Source organism: Candidozyma duobushaemuli, assembly GCF_002926085.2.
Source record: "Candidozyma duobushaemuli strain B09383 chromosome Unknown F_B09383, whole genome shotgun sequence".
Taxonomy (NCBI): Eukaryota; Fungi; Ascomycota; class Pichiomycetes; order Serinales; family Metschnikowiaceae; genus Candidozyma; species Candidozyma duobushaemuli.
Window position 1 is genome coordinate 110036 of NW_020289899.1, and position 14661 is coordinate 124696.

Consider the following 14661-nt stretch of genomic DNA (forward strand, 5'->3'; position numbering starts at 1 on the left):
TTAATCATGTTATGTTCAATTTGTAGGGTGTGTGAATGGCTGCGAAAAAGATTAAAACCAAAGAATGAGGAACAGTTCCAGGCCAAATAAAAAGTTAAATAGAGCAAAAAATTTAACGAGACGTGTTTTATGAATTTTAAAGCCCAAAGAAAAAGAATAGAACAAAAACAGAATTATTTTGATCATTTACCTGGAAATATCAGTGTTTGCTTTGAAGTGGTATGAATATCTCTTTAACCTAGATGATTTCAGGAGAACGCATATCGAAGAAAAACGAAAAGTTCAGCTCTATTTTTATCAAGACACAGGTGAAAAAGTCATTAAGAAAGAGTAGCCCAGACTACGGTATAAGCAGTTCACTTGCATTTCAGTAGTTAAGATCCAAGGAAACACACTGGCACAAGCATTTTTAAACAAAGACTTTCGTTTATTGTAAAAACACGATACTCAAAAGCTCTTCAAAAAGCCACGGTCGTTGGCTTGATCGTTGGTTTGACGATTCGTGAGATCACGCAATGCCGCTGGTTCCGAGGACGGTGACATAGAATAACAACACAAAGCGTCAGAGCACAATTTCATAAAATTCATAGCAGGATAACCTTAAATTACTCAATATACCTTAAACGCTTCAATTTTATCTTCACACCCAGCTCCCCACCTCTGATCACCGTTGTCTCGGCTACAATGCACGAAGCCGTTTTTCGCAGCCAACCACCACCTTCCTGATTCAGAAAAAAATACTGAAAAAAACATCCAACTTCATTTTATTAAACTCAATATGACTTTTGATTTTCATGAAATCCAAGAATTGGACCCTGGCCTTGAGCACTGTCGTTCCTGCCCAATGGTGTAGTGTCGTATTGCCGTTCGTTTGCACCCAACGCGGTCCACACGCTTACCGTAGCAGACCATAGTATAATTTGAATTTCTAAAAACGGAAAAAGATGAAATCGCTGATTCGAAAAACAAGATTCCAAATTTTTCACCAAAACTTTCTTGTTTACCGTTTCTGTTTACTTGTCACTTCCTCAGTGTTGACGTCCCGTTGCAGGAGAGGAGACCGAGCACACGGGTATAAATAGCAGAGGGTCCCACCCGAAAAAATACACATTTTTTAGCATGAAAGCAAGGCCACGTATTTCCCCGGCCACCCACACTTTCTCTTTTTTATTTCAAATCTCCCGGGCTGTGCCAAACGGTGCCCAAAGGCCCCGGGCGTGCTTTTGTGTGCGCAGCACGACCCGTCACTTGGCGCGATTTGCTGTTCAGTTTTCCCATCCGACAATAAAACTCCACAACAGCGGGACCTTCCTTTCTTCAGAAATCACTGCAGCACCGCCTTCTCACAGATCGATCTTAAAATCAAAAGGATTTTAAGTTTTTAGAAGTACCTTGTTGCAAAGCCCCTGCCCAATTCCAAACAGATTCGCCCCTCAGTTCACCATGGGATTGTCGTTCAGTAAGTTGTTCAGCAACCTCTTTGGCAACAAAGAGATGAGAATATTGATGGTTGGTTTGGATGCCGCCGGTAAGACCACCATCTTGTACAAATTGAAGCTTGGTGAGATTGTTACCACCATCCCCACCATCGGTTTCAACGTGGAGACCGTTGAGTACAAGAACATTTCCTTCACTGTGTGGGATGTCGGTGGACAGGACAAGATCAGACCTTTGTGGAGATACTACTTCCAGAACACCCAGGGCATCATTTTCGTTGTCGACTCCAACGACAGAGACCGTATTGCCGAAGCCAGAGAGGAGTTGCAGCAGATGCTCAACGAGGACGAGTTGAGAGACGCCTTGCTCTTGGTCTTTGCCAACAAGCAGGACTTGCCAAACGCCATGAACGCCGCCGAGATCACCGAGAAGTTGGGCTTGCATTCCATCAGACAGAGACCTTGGTTCATCCAGTCCACCTGTGCTACCACCGGTGACGGTTTGTACGAGGGTTTGGAATGGTTGTCCACTAACTTGAAGAACTCCTCGTAATTGCCCACTAGGGTTTCCTAGAGGAACCCGGAAGGGTGGCGGCAACGGTGACCTGTATTTCTTCTGCCTACGATGTCCTACTCTTTTACTTGTCGCTTCGCTATGAAGTCATGCTTATTTACTTTTTGTGCCCCACGGGTATAGAACGCATGGAATTGTAATCAAAAGTTTGTTGTAGATAAGGTTCATCTGGTGATGAATATTTCGATTCATGTAGGCCACTGATGCCTGATCGAGCATGATCCGAGCGCTGATCCGACTAGGGCTCGAGCCCCGTGAGCACGTGATGTCATTCAACCCAAGACATCCGTACACCCACATAGTGCGGCCCCATAGTTAACACAACAGGTTGGCGAGCTTAGAGGTGCCATCTGCAGTACCTCCTCACTGCCATCCACTCTGAAAAAAAATTTCTTCAGAAATCTTCTCTTTACCGCAGACTAATACACAACACAATGGTATGTGCCGCCGAAACACAACGAAACACCCGAGTCACCCCAAGCACACCGTATAGCCCATTTCATTCCAAATCGAAAGATGTTATTCCCGCTCAAAATCACCGTCTAGACACCCAGTTACAAGTCATCAAACCTGAAGAACGTAATATCGAAATATGTCCCCAACATCCACAAAGCAAACCATCCCGATCCCACGGGAGACACTCACTTTACAATAATCTAAAACGCCATCACTTTTCCTCCTGAAAAACACTTTCATCTATCCCATCCAAAGTGCAGAAGACTCTTCCATAAACACATTACTAACAACCAGGCCGGAGTTAAGGTTGCCGAATTGAGAACTAAGTCTAAGGAGCAGTTGGAGCAGCAGTTGCTCGAGTTGAAGCAGGAGCTTGCTTCTCTCAAGGTCCAGAAGTTGACCAGACCAGCTGTTCCTCAGATTGGTGTTGTCAGAAAGGACATTGCCAGAGTTTTGACTGTCATCAACGCTCTCCAAAGAGAGAACGTCAGAGCTTTCTACGCTGACAAGAAGCTCATTCCAAAGGACTTGAGAGAGAAGAAGACCAGAGCTTTGAGAAGAGCCTTGTCTAAGGAGGACGCTGCTAGAATCACTCCAAGAGAGAGAAAGAGAAGAGCTGCTTTCCCAAAGAGAGTTTACGCTATCAAGGCTTAAATAACGTAATGGTAATATTCGTGTATTGCTGCTGTAGACCTTAGGCGGGCCTCTTGCCCTGCTTGAACTGGGCCACTTTTTCCCGCATCTCGACATCGTCAATGACGTCTTCGAGCTTGAGGGGCATTCTGTTGAATGGATCGGTTGGGTCACTCAATAGATGTGCCTTGACGGTAGACCGGTCCATGGTGACTCTGGATCCTGGCAAGATCACAGGATCCTCCATCAAGGTGAACATCAATGGATCTAACAACTCTTCTGGTACTTCGCCCAACTCCATTTCTTCCTGTTCGTAGGCGACTCTCTCCTGCTCTGCCGCAAGACCAAACAGGTAAAAGTCTCGGATTAGCGCATCGTCAACTGTGGTTTTGGTGGTCAAGATGTTCTTGGCCTTTTCGAACCACTTGACATCGAAGGATCTGCCGTCCCTGGCCACAGCCTGTTTGAACTTGCTTTCTCCACTCAAGTTTGCGTAGACTTCGCAAATGTCAGCCAAGGTCTTCTTAGGATCAAAGTCATACTTCTCGGGCTCCTTCACCTTCAAGCTGGAACATTTTGGACCCACCAAGAGCGACAAGTTGTAGTCCATCATACCGGCAAGACGGTCCACGAGCTCACCGATGGTGAAACCCTCAGGCACCTGCTTTGTAAAAAGCTTGAATAACTTCATGGTTTGATTTGCCAAACCCATGTACGATTTAGCTTTAGATTCCTCCGTCAGCAAGTTTCCTTCGAGTTCCTCAGTGGTACCAAACTCATCGGTGTTTCCTTCACTTCCAGCTTCTCTGGCATTCAACTCGACTTGCAAGTTGTGAATGGAGTTAAGCGAGTTGAAGGCCTCGTCGATCAAGAATGTCGTATCGTTCAACATACGTGCAATGAAACGGATGAAAAACTCAACATTATGCCTCAGGTAGTCTGTCAATTGTTTCCTGTAGTGATCATTCTGCCACAACTCTTCTATAATCATCGAGATGTAGAATCTGCTGTTGAACTTATCGTAGAATTGCGAGGAAGCACCAGTCTTCTCGATCATCACGTAGATGTCCAAAAGCGAGTAAAGAAGGTTGTTCAAAACCAACTTGTTTGTGTTGAAAATGCTGGCCATATATCCTGGAGACCCGTTTCTCATTGGAAGCGATCCACCAAAGAAGATCTCAACGATACTTCCCTTCATATGTGGGTTACCAATGAGCTCGGGACATCTCAACAAGATTGTAGCAAATTCAACAAATACAGAGAGCTTCTCTTCGTTGGTCATTAATGCGTTCGAGCCGTATCTGCTGATAAACTTGCAGTAGTTGATTAGGCCCAGCAACATGTACTCAGGGAAGTATTTCCATGGCACGGGCGTTTTGGTCTTCAAAAAGTCATGGTCATCCAATTGACTGACTCTTTCAATTTGGAAAATGGGAACCTCAAGTCTGGGGAAGGGGTGCTTGTGTTGTGGGTCGATGGTACGAGCCATGAATTGGGAAGCACCAATGACAAAGTCAAAGATCTCCAGGTTGACATTTTGATCGAGAGACACAGCATCAATCGCATACACTCTGCAACGAGAGGTGTTGACAAATTCGGTAATACGTGGCAACATGCCTCTGGCAGCAGGATCACGTTGCATTCTTGCAAGCATCTCGGTCGACCTCTTCAACTCATTCTTCAATCTTCCATGTTGAGTGATCATACCACCGATACCGTATTCCATGTAGGTCAAAGCCAAGTAGAAGCAGTCTGAGATGAAGTTAGTTTCTGTCTCCATGGCGTCACTGTAGTACTCATCAGCTTCCGAGCTGGACGCATACATTCTGGCATCCTCCTTGACATTCAACAACTTGTTTTTTGGACCAAAATAGTCAGGATCAATCTTGTCAAGTTTAGAAAACATGGGGTAGTCCAAGAATGGCATACTGAGACGGATCAAGAGATAGGAGATGTTGAACATGAATCCGTCACTAGGCAACTTGTTAGCTTTAGCATGAGAACCAGTTCTCAAGTGTGACACATTCACCAAGTCGGCAAACCACTTCATGATATCCTGTCTTGTCCGAGGCGATCCACGGATAAGCTTATCCATGATGAACCAGATTCTGTCGAAAACCACCTTCATTTCATTTTGAGCAGAGGAGAATAGCGGAAGTAACTGAGCTGGGGAGAGCTCAAGCAGAGCATCTGATTTGGAGCCGCCAGCAAAATAGAAGGCAGCCACTTCACCGGCAAGAGGAGATAGTCTCAAGAAAGAACCCAACAATGTTTTGTGTTCGAAATCTAGACCTTTAGTCGGATCTGGAGGGGCAAACCCATCGACTTGAGAGAAGATTGCAGCCACAGGCTTGACAGAAACCAAGTTCTCCCAAATAGAAAGGTACTTGCTGTATTCAGGTCTCTGGAGATTGAGACCATGTAACTTGGCACTGATTGTAGGCAAAAGCAAGCTCATCAAGTCCAAAAGGTAGTCCAGCTCGATGGACTTATGAATGATATCGACCAAGAAGGGGCTCATGTCGCTGCGGTCGATGAAGGTGTCGATGGACTTTTCTATGTCGTTGTTGAGGACCATTTCTGGGATCTGGAAGCAGATAAGACCATACGAGGCACAGAAGTTGACTATAGTGCTGACGATGGCCAATTTCTGCTCGTAAATCTTATCTTTCTTGGGCAAAATACGTTTCAACTGAAACGACTTCTTGTATACGTCGTGAAGGTACACTATAGGCAAAGTGGAGCTTGGGGTACCCATGTCAGTCAAAATCTCCACAAAGACATCCTCGATGGATTCAGCAGAAAGCTGGCCCGAGGAGCCCAAATCAGAAAGCTTGTTAAGGTCGACCCCAAACATTCTAGGGATTTCAGCTCGAAGCCATTTATCCACCAACTCTGGAGTCAGCAATGTAGATTCCACAGGAGGAGTCTGTTTCTGCGGTTTTGCAGCAGCCAGCGGCTCCTCCGCAGCCCTCTTCTGAACAGGAGAAGGCTTTGGCTGTTCTGGGGCCTTTTTGACCGGTTCTGGCTGCTTCTTTGGTGGATCTGCTTTGGGACTTTCAGATCTGGTTGTTTGATCTTGCTGGGACGACTGCTGGAGCGCCGCCAAACGAGCCAATCGCTTAGCACGGATCTTAAAAAGTTAGAATGAATTGGAAAATATGAAAAATTGTTTGTACATACATCGTCTTGGCTACTCATGGGGTAGTATAGTGATCTGGTGAGTGAAGAAGGCGATATGTAAGCGGTGCACGGGTGTGGGTGTATTATGGCTGCTACACGGTGTAAGCTAAGAATTATGAATATGGGGTATTTGGAGGAGAGGGTATATATATTGCAATAAGAAGGAAGGGATTGTACTGGGCTGAGAGATTTTTGACCCAAAATGCGTTTTCAGGCTCGGAGTGGTGAGGTTTATGGTTATCTGTTTCATTGGAGATCTTGCGCTTTGGTATCATATAAGCAAAAGATAGAAAGACGAAGAAAAAGATTCTTTGAAATACATTGAAGACTTTTTATACATCTTGTTGGCAAGAGACGGGTATAGCGAATCTCAGAAGTACATCTAGACCCTTACTGTACTTGACCCCTGGTTATTTTCCAGAGACAACACGAAGCCAAAATGAAGTATCTTCTCCAGCTCAATAAAACAATATAAAATAGCAACAAACCACCTCCCCATCCACCATAGACATCAACCTACGTCGCAGGGTGAAACCACTTCCTCATAATGGTTGCAAAATACTGCGTACTAACAAAGACGTTGGACGTTGCATTGTCACAAAATTGACCTGAAAGTAGTCCTTCAAGTCCAGCACCTGACTCCAAGTTAAACCCGGATTTCATTTACTAAAATCCCTGATTGTGCATCTCCTCCGGAATCATAACCATCACTGCTCACCATTTTCACGTGGGCGCCCGAAGTCTCCATTCTACGAAACAATGAAGGCAGCTTTAGCGGAGAATCCGAAAATTCTTGTCGGTTCTTCGCTGGTAGCGAAATTGTATACTTGTCTCATCTTCGCTGGTCAGCGATATTGTGTACTTGTCTTTTCAGTACATAATAGGCGTAATGTTGAGATCTTCAGATCACTCCAGCATCCGGTCCTCCTTCGCCAATAGACCAAAAACCTCATCAAAGCCATTTCTCTAATCTTCTTTTTGACATCTCTTCAATGAAAATGACCTTATGACTTCTTTCCCTGATGCACTCAGATTGCCTCGGATAATTGGTGGAAAAACTGGGGTACTTGAGCCGCGGTGTCAGCCCCACAATTTCGATTCCCTACCACACTTATTCTTCCCTATTTATTCACACCAAATCCATAGAAAATGCCAGAAATGTATACTGTCGAAAAGAAGGTATCCGATGGCGTGTTCCCCCGTGCTCCGGGATCCACCACCTTGCCCACAGACAAAATCAAGCTTGTCTATAACAAGTTCACTCCAAAGCAGCCTATTCCCAAGGAAACCACCAAAATCAACCTCGTGTTCGCCCACGGCTCGGGAATGAACAAGGGTACGTGGAACTACCACATTCAAAAGCTCTACGAGGCCAGCGAGAAGTACACGTCGTGGAAACTCAACAATATCGTTGCTGTGGACTTCTTCTCTCATGGAGACTCTGCTGAACTCAACAGGGAGAAGATCGGCTGGACGGCAGACTGGTGTGACGGCGGCCGTGACTTGGTTGAAGTGGTGAAGCACGAAATCAGAGAAACAGGTGATTTCACCCCAGACGGATGGACTAGAAATATCCTAGTGGGCCACTCCTTGGGAGGCTTTGCTGTGCTCTGGGCGGGTTACCTTGAGCCACAGCTCTTTGATTCGATTATCCTGGTGGAGCCTGTGGTTCAGTACACCCAGGCTTTGAACGAGTGGTTCTTCAAGCGTATGATCAAGGCGGGTAAGTTCATTGTCAACGAGTACCCATCTGTGGAAGCAGCGCACGAGCACTTGAGGAAAAAGACTTTTTACAATGTGATGGAGAAGAACGTGCTTGACGGGTTTTTGGACGACGAGTTGGTTGTCAACAAGGACGGAACCGTTCGCATCAAGGCTGAGAGAAGACACCAGGTTGCAACCTACTGCGGCGTCTCTTACTCTGCCGAAAAAGGCATGACCATTTTGAAAGACCTCCAGATTCCCTTCTACCACATCACCGGTGCCGACGCCACGTGGACCCCTAGGGAGTCTGTGGACTGGATCCGAGAGGAAGTGCCTGAACACCTTCTTGAGACCGCCGACATCCCCAAGGGAGGCCACTTGGTTCACGGCGAACAGCCCCTCGAGCTGGTGAGGTTGTGGATCGACTTTATCGACAAGCGGGCCAAGTTCACCGAAGAAGCTCGCAAGAACTTCCCTGAGGTCAAGTACGGCAACGACAGGAAGAAGATCTTCGAAGAGCAGTGGAAGTTCTTGGAGGCCGTGGACGTGGAGAACTTGTACCACTACAGGTACGTGCGTCCCAAGCTTTAAGTTTCTGGTGAATTACATTATATAGAAATAGATTCCTTAGACGTTTGGTGAAGAATCAATGGCTGCAAATGCCCCGCTCCGCGCCCCACCTCGCTTACCCGGGACTCTCCAGGACCGAGCACATAGAGGCAAGGGTGCTCAAGGTGGAGGTGACTTTGTGAAAAATTTTGAAGATTTCGAGCTTTTTGGGATCTTTTATCAATGTGCCTGTTCGAATATCCCCAAATCATCTCTTCTGCTTCTGTTTCGAAGTTGATGGAATCAGCAGGTCCGGCACCGAGGATGGCTAGACCATAAGCGAACACACACGGTTCCAGGCTTACCACCCTAGGTTCCGAGAATGTTGGCGTGGATTTTTACCAGATGGCTTAGACTTTTTGATTTATAAAAGATTTTTCTTTTATTTCATCAAATCACCTAGATCAAGAGGTCCTAACCAATCGGCTATACACAAGGGTGAGCCACCCATACACAGCCACAACCACATCACCATCAATAAAAAACCAAACAAAACCACCCAAACAAGCAAACACCAACTCTAGATTGTATTTCTCCTCTTATTCTTTTGCAATACGCTCCCTGGGGGCCAAAAAACACCACACTGTTCTGGCCACTCGCTTCCTGCATCCCCGGGACCCGATCGCCCCGGGGTACCCCGGATTCTTCCCCAGCATTTTTCAATTACACCATCACCAACACCATGACCAGGCGACTCACACCCCAGGAGAAAAAGGCCAGGAGACCTGCCTCCAGAGCCTGCACGTTCTGCCATTCCAAGCACCTCCAGTGCTCCAACACAAGACCGTGTCAGAATTGCATCAAACGAGGTATCGCCAATGATTGCCAGGATGTGGTTCGAAAAAAGGCAAAGTACATGACGCCGCCGGAGCCAGACAGACCCCAGGTGACCCAGCCGAAACAAGAACCCGAGTTTGACCTCCACAATCTCCACAGCAGGTCCTACAGCATGAACCTCGCAGAAAGCATCGAACTGGCACTAGGGAAGGATTCCAGTGGACTGACGCCTTCAACGAACTTCAACTCCAATTTCCTCAACCAGGAGTACATGATGCTTGGCGACTTGATCCTGAAGCCGCTGCTGCCGTCGCTGTCGTTTGACAATCTCAATATGCCACCTCCGATGGTCTCACCAAACATTGTATCTGACCACGATACAGACAGAGAAAGCAGGCCGTTTATTGCGTTGGGGGACGCTAGAGATGACGATTCGGGCCTGGATTTTTCGCTCCAGTTTGCCAAAGCCACAGAGGCCCAGTACGTGCTGCCTTTGCTTTCTCACCATATCTACCAAACGGTGCAAGATATCTATTCCAACAAAATCATTGGTTTCGACTACCCGTCGTCATACCACTCGCTCACCTTTTTTTTAAAGAAACGCTTTGCATTAAGCGATACGGATGCGCTGCCGGAGGAAAACGCTAGAAAACGCAACAACCTACTAATAATCTTGAAGCTCATTGCCTCGTACAGACCTACGTTTATCAGTGCCCACAAGTCGCTTTTCAAGCCGTTTGATTTCCAGTTCTTGGAAATGTCGTTCCAGCGGTGCTTGCTAGATTACGAGAATCTTTCAAAGTTGAATGCTTCCCCTACAATCATCTGGCGTCGTACGGGCGAGATTGTCAGTATATCTAATGATTTGGTCAACCTTCTTGGTCTCAGATCGTCCGACATTCTCTCGAAGCGTACGTTTATCATCGAGCTCATGTACGACGACGAGTCGATCGTGGAGTACTTCCGCTTGTTCAAATCGGTAGCAGTGGGAAACCTTCACTCTACCATTGTCACTCGTTGTAAGCTCATAAAGCGGTTTACGGAACATGAAAGAATTGCTCGGACAAACACAAGAATCAGGGATTATGATTATATCGAGTTTTGCTCGGCCTGGACGGTCAAGCGGGATCTTTTCGACATTCCCATGATGATAGTTGGTCAGTTTCTTCCTGTGTTACCCACCAGCGATAGTATCAGGACGTACTAAGACCGCAGTAAAAAAAGCAGAATCCACGGTCCGGCACCAGGAACGCAGTATTTATAAAAGCACATCGATCGTTTTCAACTCGTAGGAGATTTAGTTTGTGGGTTAATGTATGGATGCAAAATGGCTGCAAGAGCATGGTTGCAGAATGGCTGCGAAAGACCCAACCATTGCATTCAGTGCAACTTCCCTATATGTGACCAAGCACGAGCACAGAAACTCTAAACAATGTTTTATGCCTGCTTCCCCCTGAAAGCTTATCTACTCAGGGGCCTCCCCTCCACCTTGAAACTCCTCATGGTCACAATGCGGTCACTCCATACATCACCAGACGTCTCCGCCTGATTTCAGTCACCACAAAATAAAAGTATAGTCTTCACTTTATCAATTTAATTCGTCCACGCCCCTAACGGGCCCTACTTTTTCCGTCCTCCAATAGCTGACCAGAGAATTCGATTTATTATGGCGCGAGTTTAACCGAGAAACCGTGACAAGTGGTGCAACTTTTTTCCCGCCCTGTAGACCAGCCAAAAGGAAAAAAGGGTTCGAAGTTCCCAGAATGAACTTTTGAAAAATTGGTGAAATATCAATTGTTTGCTTTGCATCCACCGATTGTAGATTGTCCAATCAGTACCCATAACTGCTTCTCCACATAATCGCATCCAAGTTCTTCTAGAAGCCTGACATGGCTGCGAAACTTGGCAGAAAGTGGTGTTACCCATATCGTCCCACCAGTGCCCCGCAACACCTATAAAAGCATGCCGTGAGGATTTTTTTTCTAAACCATTACAAATCACAAATTCAAGAACATATATTCAAAAATGATTAACCCAAAGCACGCATTACTTGTTGGAGGCGCCTTGTACGGCTGCGGTGTCGCATACATGGTCAAGAACTACTACCAGCGGTCGTCTTTCAGAAAGATCTACGTCACGGCTGACAAGAACTACGAAAATGTCAAGATCTTGCACCCACCAACGCAGGCGTCGGTCTGAGCGCATAGCAATATACAAATATGTGAAAAGAGTGTAGGTCCTGGCAAAACCAGTAGACGATTGAGACAGGCAGAGGATTGTAGCTGTGTGGTTAGACGTTCCAAGCTGTGACTCAGCCGGTGATTCAGTCACTAAAGTATATTTAGACTCCGCTTGCTTATTCTTTGAGTCACGGTTGGTGACCCGGAGATCGTCGGGTTCGGACTTCCTTTGACACACCCGAGACCTCAATCGTGGAAACCACAGCTGAAATTGTACCTTTTCCAAACACCGGGCCTCTCCCATTCCCAATAAGCCTCTCTCGTCGTCTAGACGATCGCGTAGACCTTCCGGGCGCCGCATTCAGACGAAGCTTTAATTTTCAGAAGTTGTGTAAACGGCGCTTTCCAAAGCCACAATCTAAACCATCGTGAAGATTTCGACCTTCAACAACATCTCAATTCCACCTCATAACCCTTCACTTCATCAAATGTCACATCGCAAGGCGTTTTGTGCCGTAAATGCAACGTTGTGAGGCTGGACACCCGCATAGCCGAAACGGTCCAAGGCCCATCTCGTCACCTGACCTCCCGCCGTTAATAAAAGACGCCATGGGTATTTTGGCCCGTTTCAAGCGTTCTGCATGCCTCCGTATTGCCGCAGAGTCGAGGCCGCAAAATTTTCAGGTTATGAGGATTTGGGTTATGAGACCTGGAAAACCTAGAAAGAACGCAATTCCGAGACATAGGGAGAAACAAGGAGCAAAAACTGAAACAGCCAACCGAATCGCTTAGAAGCCTCGGGCATCGTGTGCTGAAACGGCTTATTCTTGTCGACCATTCCTCACGCGAGTCAGCCACCCTGCCTCTATTGGTCCAAATCGATGCAAATCCTGATCCTGCAACCACGAAAACGTTTAGCTTGTGGCTGAGGGGCAGGACGAGGCGAGAGTTGACGAGACAACATGAAATTTGTAAATTGAAGGTTCTTCACTTTTGGCCCTGTCTCTCTCTTCAATTAAGTGGTGCCCCTCCTCTCTCATCGCCTAAGCACGTTTGCTGTCTGCACGCCACAGCCGTGCCATTGACGCCGTAAACTTGCATACTTAGCGAAAAAGAAGGCCATATAGAAGAAACCATCTATTTCAGACCCTCCCACCTTTATTCTCCAAAATCATCACTGCAACCCGAGCCACGGCGCTTTTCTGAAACTAGTGTGGCTCGACGCACAACGCAGGGCGTTATGTCTCTACGCATTCCGTGCAGCGCCCGTGCACGCATATTGCACCCATTCTTATCGGATCCTTAAATACCGCTGTTCTGCTAAATTCATCGCCATGGCTGAAATTGGGCATTCTTCGGAGAAAGGCTCCAGCGGAGCGTTCCATGACCAAGTCTCGCAGACTTCGTCCATTTCGTCCTACTACGATGACAGGTCCTTCTTCAAGAGAGCCATCGACTCGTTCAAGCCCATCAACCTCGAAGAAGATGGCGTCGACACGCTGAACATGACGGACTTGGAAAAGTCCATTTATGCCACGTCCCGCCATCCGTTGGCCCGCCGTCTTAAGGCAAGACATCTTCAGATGATCGCCATTGGAGGTTCCATCGGTACCGGTCTTTTTGTGGGATCGGGCTACGCTTTGGCCACAGGTGGGCCAGCAGGCGTGTTGCTTTCGTACATTTTGGTGGGTTATTCTCTTTTTGCCGTGGTGATGGCGTTGGGCGAGATGTCGGTGCAGTTTCCTGTTTCCGGTTCGTTCAACGCCTTCTTTTCCAGGTTTGTCGATCCAGCTTGGGGTTTCACCTTGGGTCTCATGTACTCGGTGTCGTGGTTGATCTCGTTTCCTTCCGAGTTGGTGGCGTGCTCTTTGACCATCAGTTATTGGAACGATACGGTGAATCCTGCCGTGTGGGTGGCTGTTTTCCTTGTGGGTATCTCGTCCATCAATCTTTTCGGTGTGAAAGGATACGGTGAAGTGGAGTTTGTGCTTTCCATCATCAAGGTTCTCGCCGTTATCGGCTTCATCATCGCCGGTATCTGTATCATCTGCGGTGTGGGCGACCAGGGCTATATTGGCTCTCGGTACTGGCACAATCCTGGTTCTTTCAACCACGGCTTCAAAGGTGTGTGTTCTGCTTTTATTTCAGCAGCATTCTCGTTTGGAGGTGTGGAGCTTGTGGCATTGGCAGCTTCCGAAACAGCCAACCCAAGAAAAGCCTTGCCCAGAGCCACCAAGCAGGTTTTCTGGAGAATCACCCTTTTCTATGTCACCACGGCCGTTGTCATTGGCTGCCTTGTGCCTTATACCGACGAAAGATTGCTCAATGGCTCTTCCAGCGAGGATATTGCTGCTTCTCCGTTTGTCATTGCCATCAACAACGGAGGTATCAACGTATTGCCAGATATCATGAACGCTGTGATTCTTGTTGCTGTGGTTTCGGTGGGTGCTTCCTCGGTTTATGGATGTTCTCGTTCTTTGGCCTCCCTTGCCGTCCAGGGCTTGCTTCCAAGATGTATCGGTTACATTGACAGATCAGGAAGACCTCTAGTGGCCATTCTCATCACCAACGCTTTTGGACTCTTGGGTTTCCTTGCATCATCTGAAAACCAGTCGGAAGTGTTCACCTGGCTTTTCTCTGTCTGCTCCTTGGCTGCCTTTTTCACCTGGATCGCCATTTGCTTCACCCATTTGCGTTTCAGATGGGCTTTGCATGCCCAGGGTCGTAACACTGATGAGGTCATTTTTGTGTCTCCATTGGGAATCTGGGGTTCTCTTTTCGGTATGATCATCTTGATTTTGATTGTGATTGGCTTGATTTGGACTGCCATCTGGCCACTTGGCTCCTCTGCTGATGTTGAATCTTTCTTCAAAAGTTGTCTTTCCTTACCCTTGTTGATTGTATTGTGTGTGGGTTTCAAAGTATACAAAGGAACTCTCAATCAATGGCTCATTCCCTTAGAAGAAGTGGACCTTGACACTGGGAGAAGAGAAATCAACGTGGAAGTTTTGAAACAGGAGATCGCCGAAGATAGAGCCCGCATAGCATCCAAGAGCTTCTGGTACCGGATCTATAGGTTTTGGTGTTAGTATATTCCCTATTACGCCTT

The 14661-nt window shown here is 46.9% G+C and overlaps 5 protein-coding genes across 5 annotated transcripts; 4 read left to right on the forward strand and 1 right to left on the reverse strand. All coding sequences in view use genetic code 12, as the record gives it.

Annotated features, from left to right (window-relative positions):
• Positions 1-1443: 1443 nt before the first annotated feature.
• Positions 1444-3120, forward strand: CXQ87_004726 (ADP-ribosylation factor 1; the record flags this gene model as incomplete). The annotated part of the gene is made up of 2 exons (XM_025483162.1): positions 1444-1985; positions 2727-3120. The coding sequence occupies 2 exons, from the start codon at positions 1444-1446 to the stop codon at positions 3118-3120; spliced, it is 936 nt and encodes a 311-aa protein (XP_025337375.1).
• A 40-nt stretch (positions 3121-3160) lies between these two features.
• Positions 3161-6300, reverse strand: CXQ87_004727 (ubiquitin-ubiquitin ligase; the record flags this gene model as incomplete). Its single annotated transcript, XM_025483163.1, has 2 exons — positions 3161-6232; positions 6283-6300. 2 exons carry the CDS (start codon positions 6298-6300, stop codon positions 3161-3163), a joined length of 3090 nt encoding a protein of 1029 aa, XP_025337376.1.
• A 1131-nt stretch (positions 6301-7431) lies between these two features.
• CXQ87_004728 (alpha/beta fold hydrolase) lies at positions 7432-8577 on the forward strand (the record flags this gene model as incomplete). The annotated part of the gene is made up of 1 exon (XM_025483164.1): positions 7432-8577. The coding sequence occupies one exon, from the start codon at positions 7432-7434 to the stop codon at positions 8575-8577; it is 1146 nt and encodes a 381-aa protein (XP_025337377.1).
• Positions 8578-9277: 700 nt separating this feature from the next.
• Positions 9278-11571, forward strand: CXQ87_004729 (Zn(II)2Cys6 transcription factor domain-containing protein; the record flags this gene model as incomplete). The annotated part of the gene is made up of 2 exons (XM_025483165.1): positions 9278-10543; positions 11413-11571. 2 exons carry the CDS (start codon positions 9278-9280, stop codon positions 11569-11571), a joined length of 1425 nt encoding a protein of 474 aa, XP_025337378.1.
• A 1315-nt stretch (positions 11572-12886) lies between these two features.
• On the forward strand, positions 12887-14641 carry GAP4 (Gap4p; the record flags this gene model as incomplete). The annotated part of the gene is made up of 1 exon (XM_025483166.1): positions 12887-14641. The coding sequence occupies one exon, from the start codon at positions 12887-12889 to the stop codon at positions 14639-14641; it is 1755 nt and encodes a 584-aa protein (XP_025337379.1).
• Positions 14642-14661: the final 20 nt, after the last annotated feature.